This window comes from Anolis carolinensis, chromosome 3 (genome assembly GCF_035594765.1).
Source record: "Anolis carolinensis isolate JA03-04 chromosome 3, rAnoCar3.1.pri, whole genome shotgun sequence".
In the NCBI taxonomy this organism is placed as follows: Eukaryota; Metazoa; Chordata; class Lepidosauria; order Squamata; family Dactyloidae; genus Anolis; species Anolis carolinensis.
In genome coordinates this window covers 81,301,353-81,322,342 of record NC_085843.1, presented here as the reverse complement: position 1 = coordinate 81,322,342, position 20,990 = coordinate 81,301,353, and the positions used below count along the sequence as shown (strand labels likewise).

The 20,990-nt window shown below is 39.1% G+C and overlaps 1 protein-coding gene across 2 annotated transcripts in view; it reads right to left on the bottom strand.

The window, feature by feature from the left end:
* Positions 1-20,990, bottom strand: part of abcg1 (ATP binding cassette subfamily G member 1) — a 59,601-nt gene that overhangs the window by 12,862 nt on the left and 25,749 nt on the right. For both annotated transcript variants that reach the window (XM_003218988.4, XM_008107476.3), the window contains exons 3-9: positions 15,060-15,177; positions 14,109-14,241; positions 4,799-4,849; positions 3,941-4,086; positions 3,450-3,573; positions 1,634-1,748; positions 15-163 (exon numbers count right to left, since the gene is read on the bottom strand). In XM_003218988.4, the coding sequence (XP_003219036.1) occupies positions 15-163; positions 1,634-1,748; positions 3,450-3,573; positions 3,941-4,086; positions 4,799-4,849; positions 14,109-14,241; positions 15,060-15,177 (836 nt within the window). The remainder of the gene's footprint in view (positions 1-14; positions 164-1,633; positions 1,749-3,449; positions 3,574-3,940; positions 4,087-4,798; positions 4,850-14,108; positions 14,242-15,059; positions 15,178-20,990) is intronic.

The window sequence follows — 20,990 nt, the reverse complement described above, 5'->3', positions numbered from 1 at the left end:
TCAGTCTGAACTACCTCCTCAGATGGTCTGTGCCATAAGAAAGGGTTAAGTTCACTTTCTGCTCCAGAATCTCGCTTATAGTCTGCGTCACATTTTCGCTCTTGCACCGCTCTTACAAGCCGACTGTTTTGGTCTCCATACTCCCCAGATGCTACTTCCATCACTAAAAGAAAAGGAAGAAAACTATTTAGCCCATCACCATATGAAAGTGGAGAAAACATAGACAGATAACATTATTCTCAACCTTAATTTTAACTATGTTTTAGTTACATTTATATCTCACATTTCCTCCAAAGATTTCAAAATGGCATACAGAAATTTCCAAATTTCCATTAACAAAAAACTTGTGCGGTGAGTCAGGATGACAGAGGGAGAGTAATTAGTTCAAGGATTACCCTATGAGTTGCATAGATGAGAGGCAACTTGAACTTGGAGTAGTAATGCTTAGATGTCTCAGTCTACCATTTAGGCCATTATGTTACACACAGGCAGCTATACGTTTGTTGTTGTTGTGTCTTCCTGTTGTTTCTGACATACAGCAACCCTAAAGTGAACAGATCATAGCTTTTTCTTGGCAAGATTTGTTCAGAGGGTGTTTCCTTTTGTCTGAGGCTGAGAGAGTGTGACTTTCCCAAGATCACCCAATGGAGCATCATGGTCAAACAGAGAATTGTACCCATGACTCCAGAATCATAGCCTCAATGCTCAGACCACTACACCTTGCTGGTCTTCACAGAAGAAAAACATGCATAACCATGCTGCTAAAATTCAAAAAGATAGCTGTAATTATCTCAGCTCTTAACACATTTGAGGAAATGCATACTTAACCACAATGCCACAGAGTTCGGGTAATTATGTTTGAGGTCTGGCAGATGAGAAATTGTATTCTACATTGTAGAATAAAATTATGTTGCATAAATTGCATTGTGAAATTCCTTCAAAAGTGGATCATTTTGAACACATTCTATCCACGGCAGTCTAAGCAATGGGATGACAGAGAAGAGGCTAGCACATGCATTTACAAAGATGCAAATAGATTGGGCACTGAGATCTGTGATTGCTTTATAGAAAGGCAGGATACAAATTCAATCATTATTATATAGAAACACACACACACAGAAATGAGAAACACCAAATTTTTTAACCTGTCTAACTACCAAAGTTGCAAGATTCAAATGAGAATGGACTTTCTTGTTTTTAATAGCATCAAAAAAGAAAAAAATCAGCAAATATTATCTAATTTAAAAGAGCAAATCTTTTATGTGATCTGGAGGTGGAGCTTCAGTTGCTCAAATGCTCATTTCAAGAAACGTTTATTAACAAAGCACGAAGGCACAGTACAGTTTTCTTCCACTAGAGGGTAATGGCTACCAAGAAAAAGGAATTATATTTATTTTGTCACTGACACATAAAGACTTTTTAGTACAAAGATTAAGACCCATCAACACTGCAGTATAATGCAGTTTGAAACTGCATTATATGGTCAATATATAGACTTATATAATGCAGTTCAATGGAGTTTCAAACTGCATTATAGGGCAGTGTAGATAGACACACACACACACAGATCGTGTTGAATTTGTGAGGAAAACTAAGTCCCTTTGAGAGCAGAAACTTCTCCATTTTTACTCACCAAAATCTGCTGGATTGTGGTATGTTGGACAATTTAAACCCAACTCTCTCAAGTAGGGGACAAGATTTAACACCTTCCCACGGTAGATGCACTGCCCTTGGCTCAAAACATAGAGCTGAAATGAAGAAGAAAAAAAATGCAATGAATATTGGCTTCAGAACTGTTGGAGTATAATCCTATCCAGAGAACTGCTTCTGAAAGGAATTGTAGCATAACTGCTTGCTCAAATATGTAACCAGAGAAACCTGCAAAAGAGGTAAATCTGCCTGATGTTATATGAAAACGCAAAACACTTTCTCAGGATATGAGATATCAGGAAATAGCTTAATAATCTAAGAAACACTAGAAGACTTTGCCTTACCAATTGCCTTACTTTGGACAGTCCAACTGGGTTCTGTCCAGGTATCAAGACAAAAGTTAATTTAAATCTATTCTAAAGCCAGACATACCATTTGTTATGCATTTCTGGCTGGCTGGCTGACTACCGAAGTATGCACATATATGTCTAAATGCAGCATAATATTATTATAGTGAAACATTGCTGCAGGTGTTTTTTTTCCAGCTGCCCAACTTGTTCTTCTGGCCCATAAGAATGCTACTATTTATGCCACTGGCTTCTACTGGAGACTGGATTCTCCTCCTTGTGCAGAGTCTAATATGATATCCATGACCTGAATAGTGAAACAACACTGCCATTAAAAACCCTATCTCCTACTGACTCCACTTTTCCTTTCACACATTTCTGGAACCCCATTTATGTTTCAACCCACTGTGATGCTAGTGAGTGCTTTACAGCTTCATAGCTCTGTTCCTCCCATCTGTTCACTCCTGACACATTTCAAATTTGATGGGAATGGTTTCTTGAAAACTACTTAAACATTGAAATATCGTTTCATATGGATAGTTGACATCCATATTGATTGAGACATTTAAAATGTTTTATTTTTAAAAGATCCCTTTCCCCTCAAGATTTAAGTAAACATTATAAGTGGAATGTAACTAACTGAGCCTTGAATCGTTACTTTAAAAGGCAGCGACTTTATTTAGGGTGAAATAGTGTAGTTATGTGAATATTAACCCATTCCACATCGGTTGCTTTCTCCCCAGAGGTATTTCAAATAGGTGTCTTCCTAAAGGGGTGATGATGTGGGGTACAGAATTTGGCAGGCAGGGGTTGGCTAAGCTCCTCTTCCAGTGTTTCCCTCTGAAGAGCAGCCTCTTTTCTAGATGGCTTTAGGTCATAATGGCAGAAAGGTCCGTTGTGATGTCTTGGAAGCACTTGTGCTTGTGGAGCTGCAATGCATTGGCGCTGTAGAATGAATGTGGCTCAATGCTAGAGAATCAAGGGATATGTAGTTTGCTAAGGCACTAGCATTCCTTGCAGAGAAGGCTGAATACCTTGTAAAACCACAACTCTCATGATCCCATAGTATTCAGACATGGCGGTTAGTGGTGCCAAGCTGCTTTCATTCTACAGCATAGATGTACCCTTACCAAAAATGTTTCAGAGCCTGTTTTTGCTAAACATTCTGAAAATACATGTGTATTCTATTGTTTTATTCATTCCCTCTCAAAGGTATGTTCCTAGCAGATATGGCTGCCAATATGGAAAAGGAAAATATCATAAAATGCTTTCAGGAAATCATTGATAAGAAAAGAGAAGGAGAACCAAAACATACTCTATGAGTAGAGACTTGAAAACATGTGATTTCATATGTTAAAAAGATTCTATTCAGAAGCTAATATAACTTCAAACCATGGCCCAGGAAAGATCCTGGCAACTTGTGCAAACAATATTTATCTGCCAAAATAGTACCTGATCAAAGAGCTCAAAGAGTTTGGCACTGGGCTGGTGTATGGTGCAGATGATGGAGCGGCCACCCTGTGCTAAAGCCTTCATCAGGGACACAACTTGAAAGCAAGAAGCGCTGTCCAGGCCACTGGAAAAAGAGTAATTTGATCAGTTGGTGTTTCTCAAACAAACAGGCACTTAGAATTAAATACATGGGATATCAAGAATTCAACTGGACGTCCAGTCAGCTCCTGTATATGGAAATGGGAAGGGCCACCATTTTGTCCACCGCTTCAGGCCACGAAATGTTTTGAGCCAGGCCTCTCATAAATACATCAACCAAGAATGATGAGTGGGGAAAGACGGTCCTTTTCCTATACTTTGTTAGCTCTGATTCAGACTTTGAGATCAAAGACTTCAAAGAAAAGTTCACTCTTTTTGGTAAGTGCTACCAAAAATATCCCAGCATACAGTATCATCATAATAATCTATCTTTACTTTGGAACACAAATTACCTGGTGGGTTCATCAAAAAACATAACAGGCGGGTTGTTGACCAGCTCCAAAGCAATAGCAAGACGCTTTCTCTGGCCACCTGAAAGACTTCCAGTTCTAGTATTGGCACAAGGCATTAGTCCCAGAGCTGTCAAAATCTCCTTCACCTGTAGATATCAATGATAAGATAGGAAGTGCCCATATTTAATTCTATATAAATAAGATATCTGAAACATAATTGGCTTTCTGGGATCATGAGTGTTTACTGCATGAGATTAATCTTCTGTCGCTGACTTATAGCCTTTCCCTATCTGCAAGAATTTCTGCAGTTTTATCAAAACACATCTATTATTTATTTATTTATTTATTTATCTAGCTAAGCTAAAGGTTCCATTTTAAACTTGATCCCACAGAACACAAGGAACCTATGACTTTATCACTGCTATGCTCCTCGCTACAACGTCTATAACTGTGTTATGCCTTAATCATCTTTCTGCAGCATTCAGTGTCTCTTTAACTGCATATCCATAGGATCAATTTATCATGCCACCTACTCAAGATCAAAACCAGATCAAAATCTAGCTAGAAATGTGATATCCAATTAAGAGTCCCTGTCACTATCTGTTCACTTCTATGGGCACTGCAATTTTCTCTTTTCCCACTTTATTTTGACATTCAGTGACCTTGGTCCATTAGCTGCTGATTCAATATATAACATAAAAACAAATATTTGCCAATCTTTTGAAATATGGATATCTCCAAGACAACATCAAAATTCTATAATATTTTCTAGCACAGAAATTTTCTCTCCCACTTCATAATTATTTTAAGACATCAGATTATGTCACGTTCATTATGTGAGTAAAATTGTATACATACCATTTCCCTCCTGCCTTCATCTTTTTCTTGAAGTTTGAGATGAGCAGATACCTGAAATATTAGCACAAAAATTATCATTCTTGGGAATAGTCATATTTGAGATCTGAGTTATGCCATTAAGCTATCCATATCAACTACTATGAATAGAAATAAATCACAATTATTAAGGTGCAGGAACCAGAAAACAGCACCTCAAAAGATAAACTATTATTAACATCATGCAGTATGATTTGGGACAAATATCCATTAGAGTATCATGACAGTTAATAATAGATCTACTCCATAAACCTTTCATTGACAGGTCTTCAGAACAGAAAAAGTAAAGGGTCTCTCCTTAGACAAGCAATGTATGAAATCTACAAAGAAGCCAGAAAGAGTTTCAAAAAGGCTCAGTTGAGATCATTTTGTCTGAGCCATTTCCTGTTAGTCTCCCACAAAGCTAAAATGGCCCATTAAAGGCCAGAAATGATCATATTGCTCCATATATATAACCCATGGAAAATTTCAGGACCAAAAAATCATTTCCCCCTGGGAGTTCTGTAGAAGTGTGATCCTCCAAGGTCCCAATGGGGCCAATGATCCCTGCTAATGATCAGGCTGGACAACTGATCTCTGACAGTTGCCCAAACGAGTTTAAACAAGCGTCAGTTGTTTCCTGGAGACTGCTCCTCAAGGAGGATTTTTAGCACCTGATTCATGTAAATGGATGAATAATTAAGATTACTTCTTTCCCCAATACTCGTTTGAGCTATTCCTAAATATTCATTCCTTTGTTCTTTCTTGGCTCTTTATATTTCCTTTGTAAAAAAAAAAGTGCATTACAATCCCTTTTGCTGAGATTGCATTAACTGCTGCCACTACTGTGCATAGAGTTACCAGAACCTAAGGTAAGCCCTCCAGAGTTGCAGTCTTTTTCTAGGGATCCCCACATGATGGACCAAAATTCCAGGGTGGAAGCTCAGACCCAAAGCAGTTTTCTCCAGAATTCATCACTATTTTTCAACAACCTTCTAAACAAAAATATGAGCTTACATGAGAGAAAGCTCAGGAGAAGCATATGCAAATGGCCCTGATCAGTGTGTTGTCGAAGGCTTTCATGGTCAGAATCACAGGATTGTTGTGTGTACCTCACAACTTCTGAGGATGCCTGCCATAGATGTGGGGGAAACGTCAGGAGAGAATTTTTCTGGAACATGGCCATACAGCCCGGAAAACATACAACAACCCGGTCCTGATTAGTTTAAGCACATGTCACTAGATACAGGTTTTTTTTCTACCAGACGCATTCCAAACTCTGCTTTCTAATACACTGACTGGTACATCTTACCTCTTTCAGACACTAAAAGACTTCCTCCTGCCCTTTCCTGGTAGATAAGTGATGTTCCCAACAGGCAACATCACTTATTAACCAAGTTGGGCTAATTGTTTCAGAATCTGAATTTCAGGACAACTGTTAACCTTAGCAAGCTTCATCAGTATCAGTTTTAAATTTACAATACTACCCAGTTAGGTTTATATTTATATACCAAGACTAGCTGTGCCCGGCCACGCGTTGCTGTGGCAAAGTATGGTGGTATGGGAAATAAAGTATTGAGGAATTGGTGGTAGTTAATGTAAAGGGTAAAGGTTTTCCCCTGACATTAAGTCCAGTCGTGTCTGACTCTGGGGGTTGATGCTCATCTCCATTTCTAAGTCGAAGAGCTGGCATTGTCCGTAAACTCCTCCAAGGTCATGTGGCCGGCATGACTGCATGGAGTGCCGTTACCTTCCCGCTGGAGCAGTACCTATTCATCTACTCCCATTTGCATGTTTTCGAACTTCTGGATTGGCAGAAGCTGGGGCTAACAGTGGGGGCTCTCTCCGCTCCCCCAATTCAGACCTGTGGCCTTTCAGTCCAGAAGTTCAGCAGCTCAGCGCTTTAACATGCTGCTCAATCAGGGGATATTATTTCCTAAAGGTTGTGAATATACAATATTTCTGGCCCTGAGAAAACAGAGGATTTGCCAGACTTTGATGATGGGAATACTTTGTTGGGAGGTGTTAGCTGGCCCTGATTGTTTCCTGTGTGGAATTCCCCTGTTTTCAGAGTGTTGTTCTTTATTTAGTGTTCTGATCTTAGAGATTGTATAGTTCTGTTTTATTATACCACATTAATTTTTATATATTCTGATTTTAGTGTTTTTGAATACTTGGAACCAGATTGTATTCATTTTCATGGTTGACCGCAACACAACAACAATTATAATAGTAATGATAGTAATAATAATGACTTTGGTAATACACAGTGCTTCACTCCCTTCTCAGCTTCCTTTCTGGAAGAATCCTTTCTTGGGAGGTGTTAGCTGGCCCTGATTTTTTCCTTTGTGGAATTTCCAATTACCCTGCTTTCAGAGTGTTGTTCTTTATTTACAGTCCTGGTTTTAGAGATTATATTGTTCTGCATTATTCTATCCCAGTAATTATTTCATATTAAAGTAGAATCTCACTTATCCAACATTCGCTTATACAATGTTCTGGATTATCCAACGCAGCCTGCCTTTTCATAATCAATGTTTTTGTAGTCAGTGTTTTATATTCATTGTGATATTTTAGTGGTAAATTTGTAAATACAGTACAGTAGAGTCTCACTTATCCAACATAAACGGGCTGGCAGATTGGATAATAAGGAGGGTTTAAGGAAATGCCTATTAAACATCAAATTAGGTAATGATTTTACAAATGAAGCACCAAAACATCATGTTAGACAACAAATTTGGCAGAAAAAGTAGTTCAATACGCAAGTAATGCTATGTAGTAATTACTGTATTTATGAATTTAGCACCAAAATATCACGATATATTGAAAACATTGACTACAAAAATGCGTTGGATAATCCAGAACGTTGGATAAGCGAGGCTCTACTGTAATTACTACATAGCATTACTGAGCATGGAACTACTTTCTCTGTCAAATTTGTTGTATAATATGATGTTTTGGTGCTTAATTTGTATAACGATTACCTAATTTGATGTTTAATTGGCTTTTCCTGAATCCCTTCTTATTATCCAACATATTCACTTATCCTGCCGGCCTGTTTATGTTGGATAAGTGAGACTCTACTGTATATTGATAATCTTATATTATCTGCTTAGAACTGGATTATATGAGGTCCCTTCTTCACAGCTGTACAAAATGCACACTGAAGTGGATTATATGGTAGTGTGGAGTCAAGATAATCCAGTGCAAAGCAGATAATATAAGATTATAAATGGGTTATATAGCTGTGTGGAAGGGCCTTGAGTCTACACTGCCATATAATCCAGTGCAAATTAGATAATCTGTGGAAGAAGCCTAAGTGAGGCCTAAATCTGCCTGTCCCCTAACTGAACCCTGGCTGTCCCTTGGCTGAATTGGTTGCTAGGAGACCAAGTGGGCAGAGATTAGCCCTCTAAACTGGCAGCAATTGGATAAAAACAATTATTGCTCTCCTTCTAATTAGGACTTTATTTTTCTTTTCTTTTTGTTGTATCAATCTAGAGGCGTGGATGATGGGTTGTGTTGTCAAATTTCGAGGTTGGAGGGCCTGTAGTTTTGTTGTTTTGTGGGTCGCCGTGATGCCATCACTCATATATATATATATATATATATATATATATATATATATATATACACACACACACACACACATACACACACACACACACACATACACACACTAGCTGTGCCCGGCCACACGTTGCTGTGGCATAGTCTGGTGGTGTTGGTCATTCTACATTAGGTTGTATTCATGCTGTATCCTCCACCCTTCTTTATACTCACATTAGTAGTAGTATTTGAAGTCTGTTACCTTCTTCAATTTTTGTGTTGATTGATAATTGCTTGAGATCCCTGTTGTCTTTGGTTTGTTATTAATCGTGATGTCTGATTCTGCTGAGTGCGGTTTACATCTTATTGTGGTACAATAGTCTTTTTTTTGCCTGTGTAGGTGTTTATTATTGTTGTTGTTGTAGTGGTCATGAAGGCTGGATAAGTTAGATGCTACTGTATTGTTTTTTGGAGGCCCAGTGTAGCACTGACTGGCCTCTCAGCCTCAGTGCCTGGCTGCTTCTTGCCTGTGATGGTGTAGATTCTTGTTGTTGTTGTCATTGTTATTATTGTAATTGTTTTTTTGGAGGCCAAGTGTGAATGTAGGGATTGGGGAGGTGGATAAGCACTGAATGGCCTTGTAGACTCAGTGCATGGCTGATTCTTGCCTGTGTAGGTGTTTATTATTAGTGGATGAGTGGATGGATAGATGAGTGGATGGATAGATAGAGTGGGTGCTCTCCTTGTTTCCTTTATTCCTATGCTGTTCCCTTTCTCTGCTCCGATCCTGAGCTCGCTGATAAGAACACACTGGTCAGAAAGGAGGGTAAATATAACCGGATCAATGGTCTTTCTCTCCCTTTTGCTCTTGGACTTCCGGGCAGAGAGGGAGGGCTCTTATACTTGCCGTTCCTTCGCTTCGCTTCCCTTCCTCCTTCCTTCATTCTATCCGTCCCAGCCTTTCCTGCCTGTGGAGCCATGGAACTGGGTCAATGGGTTGGATGGCGGGGAAAGGGAGAAGGAAGAGGCCTCTCATTGAAATGCATGGACTCCATGCCATGGGGTGCTGGAATTTGTAGTTTGCATCCAGTCCAACCCCTTTCTTTCTTTTTGTCATGGAGGAAGAACCCACCCAAACCTCTCAGACAGATGGCCATCCGGTTTAGTTGTGTTGTTATAGTCACAATGCGTTGTAGTGAGTTTTTTGGGTCCAGATTGTGGTTTTGTGGTGTGGTTGTGTTGTTACAACCGGGAAGGAAGGCTTTTGTGTTGTGTTGCCAAGTTTCATATTTCTGGGGCGTTTAGTTTTGTTGTTATAGTCACGATGCGTTGTTGTGAGTTTTCTGGGTCCGGATTGTGGTTTTGTGGTGTGGTTGTGTTCTTACAACCGGGAGGCAAGGCTTTTGCGTTGCGTTGTCAAATTTTGTATTTCTAGGGCGTTTAGTTGTGTTGTTATAGTCACGATGCGTTGTTATGAGTTTTGTGGGTCCGGATTGTGTTTTGTGGTTTGGTTGTGTTGTTACAACCGGGAGGCAAGGCTTTTGCATTGTTTTGCCAGGTTTCGTATTTCTGGGGCGTTTAGTTGTGTTGTTATAGTCATGATGCGTTGTTGTGAATTTTGTGGGTCTGGATTTTGGTTTTGTGGTGTGATTGTGTTGTTACAACCGGGAGGCAAGGCTTTTGTGTTGTTTTGTCAAATTTTGTATTTCTGGGGCGTTTAGTTGTGTTGCTATAGTCACGATGCATTGTTGTGAGTTTTGTGGGTCTGGATTGTGGTTTTGTGGTGTGGTTGTGTTGTTACAACCGGGAGGAAAGGCTTTTGCATTGTGTTGTCAAGTTTTGTATTTCTGGGGTATTTAGTTGTGTGCCAAGTTTCGTATTTCTGGGGCGTTTAGTTGTGTTGTTATAGTCACGATGCTTTGTTGTGAGTTTTGTGCATCCGGATTGTGGTTTTGTGGTGTGGTTGTGTTGTTACAACCAGGAGGCAAGGCTTTTGCGTTGTGTTGTCAAGCTTTGTATTTCTGGGGCATTTAGTTGTGTGCCAAGTTTCGTATTTCTGGGGCGTTTGGTTGTGTTGTTATAGTCACAATGCTTTGTTGTGAGTTTTATGCATCCGGATTGTGGTTTTGTGGTGTGGTTGTGTTGTTACAACTGGGAGGGAAGGCTTTTGCATTGTGTCGCCAAGTTTCGTATTTCTGGGGTGTTTAGTTGTGTTGTTATAGTCACGATGCGTTGTTGTGAGTTTTGTGGGTCCAGTGTGGTTTTGTGGTGTGATTGTGTTGTTACAACCGGTAAGCAAGGCTTTTGCATTGTGTTGCCAAGTTTTGTATTTCTAGGGCGTTTAGTTGTGTTGTTATAGTCATGATGTGTTGTTGTGAGTTTTGTGGGTCCGGATTGTGGTTTTGTGGTGTGGTTGTGTTGTTGTAACCGGGAGGCAAGGCTTTTATATTGTGTTGCCAAGTTTCATATTTCTGGGATGTTTAGTTTTGTTGTTATAGTCACTGCGCCCGCAACTTTATCCTTTTATATATATAGATAGTGGCTGAGATCATGCATTGGAAAAGATATCATCACTCCTCTCCTTAGAAGTCACCTTCCTCCTGCACTGCTCACCATGGCTGTTTAGTAGCCAGTGCAGAGAGGGGGAAGAGTGTGAGGAAAAGATATGGCTATGTGCCTGTAACTATGTGTACAACATCATCTTCCAGGATTTCTGGAGATCCTCCAGGAGATCTTTGAGGCTGCCTTTGTTGTTTTGCATCTGGCAAGAGCAACATAACCAGATTCTTCTCCGACACCGCCCTCCTCCCCTCAAATGTACTAACCACAAAATGGCTATTAATGGGCAAGATCCAGCAAGAGGATGATGTGTCCTACAGGATGGATATGTTGTTAATGTGTTGTCGAAGGCTTTAATGGCCAGAATCACTAGGTTGCTGTGAGTTTTCCGGGCTGTATGGCCATGTTCCAGAAGCATTCTCTCCTGACATTTCACCCAGGAATCCTCAGAGGTTGTGAGGTCTATTAGAAACTAGGCCAATTGAAATCCACAAGCAAGTGGACAATTTCAACATAAAGGAGGAAACCATGAAAATGAACAAAATCTGGGTACTAGTATTTTAAAAAACTCTAAAATAGGGACAGTAAATAAAGAACAACACCCGGAAACAGGAGAACGCCAGACAAGAAACAATCAGGGCCAGCTAACACTTCCCAACAAAGGATTCCCTTAGGCAGGAAGCAACCAGGCTTAGAAGCTGCAAGGCCACTAGATGCTAATTAAGCTGGCCAATTGCAACATTCACACTTGCCTCAAACAGACAAGAATTCTTTTTCTCACCCTGGACCTTCCACAGATATATAAACCTCACTTGCCTTGTTTCCAACAGACCTCATAACCTCTGAGGATGCCTGTCATAGATGTGGGTGAAATGTCAGGAGAGAATGCTTTGGGAACATGGCCATGCAGCCTGGAAAATTCACAGCAACCTTGTGTTAATTTTTTTTCTTGTTGTTACTGCTATCTTTGTAAAATTGGAGGTCAAGGTGGCTAAAATTAAATTAAAATTAATACTAGTAAAGCTTGCTAAAGAGTTTTGGTTGTTGTGTGAGGGAAGTAGAGAATGCCTCTCTTATTAAATTGTGCCTATGCATTTTCCTAGCAAGAGCATCTCTTCTTTTAAAGATAGGGATCTTGTAAACATGGATTGCATTATTTTTTCTAGCTATGTCCTCTATATTCTGCCTACATCTTTCAAAGGCATGGTCCAACCACCATTTCTGGAGTGGTAATACAAACTTGTTACGCCATTTCTGACACCAACAATACAGTCCCAATCTCCTTACACCCACTTCCACAAACCACAAGCTTCTTATTCTTTTCTCTTTATGTTTTTCTTTTTCATTTTAAAATGTTGCTCCATAAAACTGATAAAAACTCAGTGGTTGAGATCTCTGCAGCATAACATTACCTCTAACAAGGCTACTTCTCCAAAACTTATCTTCTCAAGTCTTGCTGTATCCCAGGATTTGTCTTGGATTACCTAACTGCTGCTTTTCTGATACTTTAAAAACAATCTGTCTCTCTCATAATTTATATCCAGCCTTTTTTTCTACTACAGAAGTTCTTTCAGCTATTATTTTCAAATGATTTTTTTACATCCATTTTACACAAAAAGTATTGAATTACAGCTGATTATGATACTTGCAACACATTATTTATCATTTCTATGTTTGATCCTTTTGACCCACAACAAGCCAAGAAACCTCCGCACATCTGACTGCTATTATAATCTCCGCAGATCTAAACAGAAAGCTAAGCCTCATTGAACAGAACCTAAACAACCAGCATTTTTAGATTTGTCTGTCAATGTTCAGCTTCTTTGGCATCTTGCCACAAGACTGCTTTCAAGTCCAGGGCTTGTTTACAGAGCATGTGCCATCTTTGTTAGAAGGAAGTGCAGGAAGAGACAAGAGCATTTTATTTTGGTCGCTTCCCAAGATAGATGGTGCTAGAGGGGGGTACCAAGGGAGTCATACAAACCCAAGTCTAATTTGTTTAAAACATCAGTCACGAACCAAACTTAAGATTTATTTCATCCCCTGATCACAAACACAATATGGGCACTTCTATGCATCATGTCACATTTTTGGGGGCAAATTAGAAAGTTATTTCCATGTCCTTCTGATATCACATGTTTCATTATGGCTCTGGCAGCCCCCGGTGGTGCAATGGGTTAAACTCTTGTGCTGGCAGGATTGCTGATTTGAAAGTTGGATTGATGACCTGAAGGTTGCCAGTTCGAATCTGGGGAGAGCATGGATGAGCTCCCTCTGTCAGCTACATGCGGGGACATGAGAGAAGCCTCCCACAAGGATGGTAAAATATCAAGAATCTGGGTGTCTCCTGGGCAACGTCCTTACAGAAAGTCAATTCCCTCACACCAGACGTGACTTGAAGTTTCTCAAGTTGATTCTGACATGAAAAAATATGGCTCTGAATCCTGCATGTGTGGCTGCTAGTGACCTTCAGGTCAACAAAGCCTGGGAGTAGGGAAAGTGGTGGACAAATCTGCCATTTGGCAATATACATTCCACAGGAGAAAGTACAAGTTATGTATACATTTTGTAATGTTATGTACCTCCAAGTTGATTCCAACTTAGGGCTACACTTTCGGGGGCCTTTCTTGAGAATATTTATTCAGATTCCATTGCCATCTGAGGCAGAGAGAATGTAACGTGTCCAAGGTCACCCAGTGGATTTCCATGGCTGAGTGGGGATTGAAACCCTGGTCTCCCTTACATTCGGACCACTCCATAATGCTGGCTCACTTCGTAGTTCAAATACGTGACATTTGTAAACTCTGGACATAGAGCACTTCATTTTGTAGAAAGAATTCAAAGGAGGATTTCCAAGCAGGACTGAGTTGACGTTTCTCACTGTCTGCAACCCCCCCCTCCCCAACAATGATCAGTAGTAAACAAAACAAAAAAAAACTATTTGAAACTCTGTCTAAGTTTGGAGGAGACTATGCATGAGGGTGCAGTCAATCTCTAGAACCGAGGAGTTGAGCCTCTAGACGACTTCACACTCTTTGTGTTTGCCATGGGGTACCTCAGTATAATCATGATGCACAGAAGACACTCAATTACCACATAGAAAGTGAAACAATGTTAAGAGTCTGCAATCACACCAAGGTATAAGAGTTCAGACTGAATTGATATTCATTCGTTCATTGCAATTTACCATCATGGCTTCTTGGACAGTAAGATGTGGAAGTAGCATATCATCTTGCATTATATAGCAGGAGACTTTGCGGAAAGAACGCAGGTCACGAGGTTGTCCATTTATGAGAATCTCTCCTTTCATCCCTGTCTCTCTAAAGTTAGATAATAAAAAGGAAATAGGTTGAAATTTTCATTCACATTCTTTAGACCAGATAAAACTAAATGTTGATTTGAGGACTGTAGTTCTATGCGGCCTCTTCATACATCAGTAAACATGGTATGTGAAATTATTGCTGTTGCCATTGTATCTGACTCACCAATAGTTCTGAGGCTGTTTTGGGAATCATGAGAATGTGAACATAATCCCAAGTATACAACAAAACAGTGAGCAAACTAGCCATTAGCCCTGTATTTAATGTTTGCAGTTTTCTCACTCAGATCTTGTATTGTACAATTTTGTATTCAAGTGGATAAGCATGCTAGTCTATTTTATCATCAAAAAATACATTAAAAAGTCACTAGCACCTTTAAGATTAACTGGGAAGGAAAGAAATAGTATTGGTTTTTGTGGATCAGTCCACTTCATCAGATGCAATGCATCCAGGCATCATTGTATTCAATATGGAGTTTTAGCCAGTAAAATGCCAATCCAACAAAAATAAGGAATATCTAGGCTGCAGTATAAGGATTGGGGGACAATGGTGCTGACACATAATGAAACAATTTGAAAACACATATATTTAATAAATAGTTAAATCACTTTATTATGAACAGAAACCTGACTTACGGCTTTTGTATACATCAGAAGGCAGAAAATTTAGGGTATTGACAATATGTAGATCTGATATCAGGATACACCAATTCTGTCTGTGTAATGAGTTTAGTTGTATACATCTTAGTTGTATGCTTAATAGAACCATAAGTAGATTTTTGAAACACTACAGGTGAATTGGTCTTTACAGTTACTGACCTGTATCCTGCCAGAAGGTTCATAAGTGTGGATTTTCCAGCCCCAGATGGACCCATTATTGCCACAAGTTCTCCACTACTGAACTTTCCTGAAATTCCTTTCAACAGTGTCTTGAAACCTGTGAAAAATAGGGTGTTTATTAATCCATTGTAGGCTTTCTCAGCAAGTCTAACACACTGGAATTGGAGCAGCCACTCCCCCTTCCCCTCTCTCTATGCTCACAGGCTGAGGCTAGTTCTGGTCAGGCAGCAGGGAAAGATATGAACAAGCCTCAGGGTGCGTTTCTAACGCACTACACAATTAGAGAACTTTGATCCTACTTGTCATGGCTCCGTTCCATAGAATCCTAGGATTTGTTACAAAGTGAAGCACTTTATTTGTTAAAGAATTGTTGTAAATTAAAGAAAATGCACTAAAAAAATTCCTTACCGCCCCAAATTACTACTTCAGAACATAATAGGATGAAACCAAGGCAGTTAAATTGCAGAGTGTGGAAAAAGCATTATTTTAGAACACATCTGATAACTAATCATAAGAAAGTCATATTCTGCTTCCATTGTTCCAGGTCCCTGAAGAATTGTATAGGGAAATTCCTGTTAAACTGTGAACATCTTGGATAAGCTTTCCACATTCTTTTATTAGCCTGCCTCTTTTTCCTGTTATCGTAGGCTCATGCAGCTTTCTTCTGATCACATTTTAGCAGCAACATCTTTCCTGTTACTGTTTCCATCTCTCTCTCTATAATGAAAATGCATCATTTAGCATTCAGCACAACTGACTGAATTTAATGATCACTTATCCCAACTACAAAATCCAAGAAAAACAGAAGTTTGGTTCTTTTCTTTTCCTCCCTGTGCTTCTTAATTGTTGTTATTTTATTCTTCATTTATGTGAAGGAGAAATGAGAAGAGGGATGTAGAAAATACTCAAAGTTTTTCTCCTTTCAGCATATTGAGGCACACTGTCAAGAAAATGGTCAAGGGTTACAAGATTTTTTTTTCACATTTTGGGCTTTTTTAAAGAAAAAATATTTCCACAAAATATTATTGGATTTTAAAGCAAAATATGCCACTCATTTGTAGTGTCGCTCTGACTCATCTACACATTCTGTGAACAAGTTGCACAATTATTGGTGCAAAGAAATACAAAGTTCACCATTTATAATTCAGTCTGAATGGAAAATATTTGTTATAAAACAAAACCTCAAACCTGGCCTAGTGTGTCAACATACAGAATGGATAAATTAGTACATTTGTGTAAAGCTAAACCCAAACTGCCATGGAAACATACTAACAATACTATAAACTAACTCACTTCTTTGAGAGAAGGAAGAAGATAAATAACTGAACTATTTTGTTTTGGGTTTTTTTGTTAATGGATATTTCAGGCTTCTTTAAAGCCCAGAAAAGCCCCAAAACACAATGATCTACATTATTCTTTCTGGAAAAGTAGTAAAAGGTCTTATAGCATAGGGAGGTCAACCAAGTTGACTATGCAATATCAGCATTGTGCCCTTTATAATCCCTTGCCAAGGATTTAAAATATTCAGATACATAAACAACTAGTCTTTCTATTGCAGAACATAAAGGCTAATCTTCCTTAGAATCTGTTGATCCCTAAATCCCATATTGGCAACACATACTTCATGTGAATTTACACATTCTGAATCTAGGAGGATTCAACTGGCAACCGTTTTCCCACTCTCAGCAAAGAAATCATTTATCTCAGCATTTTTGCCTTTTTATTGCCTCTTCCTTCTTCATTTAACAAGAATTCAACAAGGCTCAGGTGCAAGTGAGGGAGAAATTCAAGCTGATTTAATGCAGCATACAGCCTGAGTAAAGGGCCAAATTGTGAAATAAACAAAAATATTTTCTCTATTGCTAACACCATTCAAGATGGTGAATGAATTAGAAATAACCATCTAGAAACCATTCAGAACAGAGGTGGGCAAAGTGCAGCATAACAAGAACTTTAAATTCCCCTGTCTCCAATCTTCTTCCCATTCCCCCCATTTTTTGTATTTCTCTTTTTAAAGGCAGTTGAAAAGAGGCTTCAGGGGAATTAAAAATGGCCAGTCCTTTTCGCTGCATGAAAAGGCCAGGATGCAATTGGCCAGGTTTATGCTCACTAATGCCATGGTGTGGCCTACAGAGGACTTGTGACTGATGAAAATATGCCCAAATCCACCAGCACAAATCAGTCATAACTAGAACACAGAATGAGGTGTGGAAAATGCATTCCCCATGATCCGAGGGACATATTGTGCTCTGAAGCACCACAAAGTCTCCCAAAGCCTCCAGAACCTTTTTAAAAAATAGCCAGCCAACAGTGGGAAATTGTTTCCTCCAATATCCTAACACTACAGTTCAACCATATTTTAGCAGTATTGAAAATGGAAGCAAGGCAATGTCACTTCCAGTAGGATTGGTTGTGTAGTCTGTGAAAATGGGAACAGGGGGACTGGACCCCTCCACAGTCTCCTATCCTTGACCTAGATGATCTCTGACCTGAAAACGGTATGATTTCTGATTTGGGACATTTACAACTTTCTTTAGGTTGTTCATAATCAGAGGAAATCCCCAACTCAAAACTTCCTGAATACTTATCACATCCAATTGTGCTTTCATCAGTAGCACAGCACCTTTAGGATTATAGTAGAGGAATCACACAGCTACAACCATCTGATGTGATAAATTTAACACACTGAGCCTTGTGCTATTTAAAAGACAATATATTTGTAAACTGCTGGGTTTTTTTCCACCATACCATAAATGTAACAGCTAGCTATCATTTCTTTCTATCATGCGCTAGTAATGTGGAATAAGCCCAGCAAATCGACAAGATTTCTAGAGATCATAATCAAATCTCATCTATCCAGCTGTTTGCCTTAAGAAACCATTTTTCTCTTGGAAAAAATGTGTATAGTTGCTCCATTGTGCTTAAGAATCAATGAACTATATTGGTCCCTTAATATCTGTTGGTGTTTATTTCCTGGGCCCCACATGAATACCAAAATCCACTAATGCTCAAGTCCCATTCTATGGTGTTTTAAAATATGATCTCTTATATAAAATAACAACATAAAAAATTGCTTTTTGGATTTTTTGTTTTGTTTTGGAATATTTTCAAGCCATGGATGATTGAACTCATGGAGACAGAGAGCTGACTATATGTTAGTGTTGGGGCTGTTTGAAGTGCCCTTTCAATTTCACTCTTTTGCTTTATCAATCCGAGAAGCTATTTTGACCATGGGTTTGAAATGCAGAATATAAATTGGGTTGAGAGCCAGGGGTCTGCTATTCATGGTGCCCTGAGACCACTGTTCTTAACCCAGTGGTGCATACAACCCATGCCAAAATTACTCTCAAATGTTTTACAACACATCTGGGGAGCATGGGAAGACAGAATCATAGAATCCTAGAGTTGGAAGAGACCTCATGGGCCATCCAGTCCAACCCCCTGCCAAGAAGCAGGAAATCACATTCAAAGCAACCCCAACAGATGGCCATCCAGCCTCTGCTTAAAAGCCTCTAAAGAAGGAGCCTCCACCACAGTCTGGGGGAGATTTTCACCACATTAGCCCCTGTGCTGTTTGCTAACCGGAAAGGGTCTTCTTTTAACATGAAGTGACCTCTAAATCAAACTCCTGGTCATGTTTTGAAATATATTATAGAAGATGCAGTCAAAAATATTTAAATACTTCAAAGCTGAGCAGAGGCAGAGTCAAGAAAATATTCCTTATGTCTTTTGTCTCCTGTGGTAGACAGTGACACTATCCCCATGACAATTGCATATATAATGAATGTATATGAAAGGAATGGAAATAAAGAAGTAACCGCTGCCCATTGCTCAAACTGTGTTTCCCAAACACTCCTAAGGCCCCCTGTCCATAAAATAAAAGGGACAGAGACTCAATTAATGCCTATGCTGTCAACTGACCAGGGATGGGCAGAATGTACCTTCCCCATGAGCTTACTCTTAAATCTAAAGCAAGAGGTTGGAAAAGAGTTGGTGGAAAGTACAGAAAACTGCAGGGAGGAAACAAAGATAGTCAAGTTCCACTGCATGGTCAGAAGTTTCCTCATGCAATATGGAATTTTACCCATGGCCCCTAATGCTGTAAACGACTTGCACACATAATATTTACATATATACAAGCAAATGAATGCACATAGCGTTACTGGGTTTTGTTGATACAATGCAACAATCCATCGCATGCCTTTGTCAGGTGCATTTGCAAAAGAAAGGCAAACTATTCTTGTCAACCAGCATTACTATACACCTTATTTCTTATGTAGCATGCTTACATTTAAAAATTGTTGCTGAATTAACAGTACTTAACTATAATTAAAAATGTCTAAAAATGATCATTCTGAATTAATTTGATTGAATTCATCAGATCACAGAGTTGGAAGAGATGACAGCACTATACAATCTAATCCCCTGTCATGCAAAAACATACAATCAAAGAAGTTTTGACAGATGGCCAAACAGCATATGCTGAAACATCAAGGGAACAAGATAGCCACCACACTACAAAGCTGCCTATTCCAGTATTGAACAGGTCTTATCATCCGGAAGTTCATCCTTAAGTTTAGGTGGACTCTCTCTTCCTAGTTTGAATCCATTGCTCTTTGTCCTAGTCACTACAGCAGCAATAAGAAGCTTGCTCCATCCCCAACAGATAATTGAGAACTATCTAATTAGGATTGGATGCATCACAAAATAGTAATCTCAACTAGGGTTTCATTCATTTACAATCCCTAAATTGGATAAATATTTAAAGCAGAGACGTAAAAATGAAGACCATGTCATCTTCCCTTCCTACTGAAGTAAATGTTTGGTGGTACACACGTGGGTGAAGCAGGTGGGTAACAACCCATCAGTAAAATTCAGGACAGCATTAAAAGTTCTTGTACTATAAAACATTTAGTGTGCTTCCAGACAACGCCAAAATGCACATTTTAAATTTGGGGCAGAAAATCGCAGGACCTGACAGCAAGTCTACACACAAACCTGTCAGTCCCAGGAAATGATCCCCCACAGTGCTCACACCTTCCTTTGAAGTGGCTCAAGATGGAGGGTGGACAGGGGGACACCCAGTGGAAGTTTTTTCTTCAAAATATATATCCATTATGTGCTGGACCTCATATGTACACATGTGAATATCTTAATGTAAAACAAGCAGATTTTTATCACTTTCTTCAACCAATTGTTAATTCAAGATCTGTTTAATATTACAAAGTTTAAAAGAAAGAGCTTTAGAGAATTCTAATCGCTTTCCATTTGTGCTTCCTTAGAGCCACCTGAGTGTCTGTGGCTCCATGTTTTGACAGCCCGATCAGCTGATTCCTGCTTTTAAAAAGCACATGTGCAATCCACACAGGGGGAAAACAAGGAAAGCACATGTTTTTCATGACTGCAGGGATATACAGTCTTGCAAAGGAGTTGCATTTTCTGGATGGAATTGGGTTTTAAGCCCACTTACTTAACATGTGCTTTTCAGCTGTTAACCTGATTTTGCCCACAATTTGGCTAAACATAGTTTAGCCACACACACACACACACAGACACACAAATCCCTTTTATCTCGGTTACTTTATGTGTAGAAGGGCCCGAAGAGTCCAGAAAAAAAGATTTCAATAAATGTGAGGTAGTAAGATTATCAATTAGATAAATTATTAATATATTGAAATTATTCAATTCTCAACCAACATTTCTACAAGGAAAGATGTTTACTTCTATGAGATGGAAAATAGGAGAATACAAATGCTTATCTTTATGACTTCGCCATAATAGCACTAAGTATGTACCATATGTACCTTTGTTTAAAAGTATGTAGAAAATATGTAAGAAAATATGGTTCCAATTGAAAAATGCAGTTAAAATTGTTCATCTGCCTAGTTCAAAGTGCCTCTTCCCTTTATT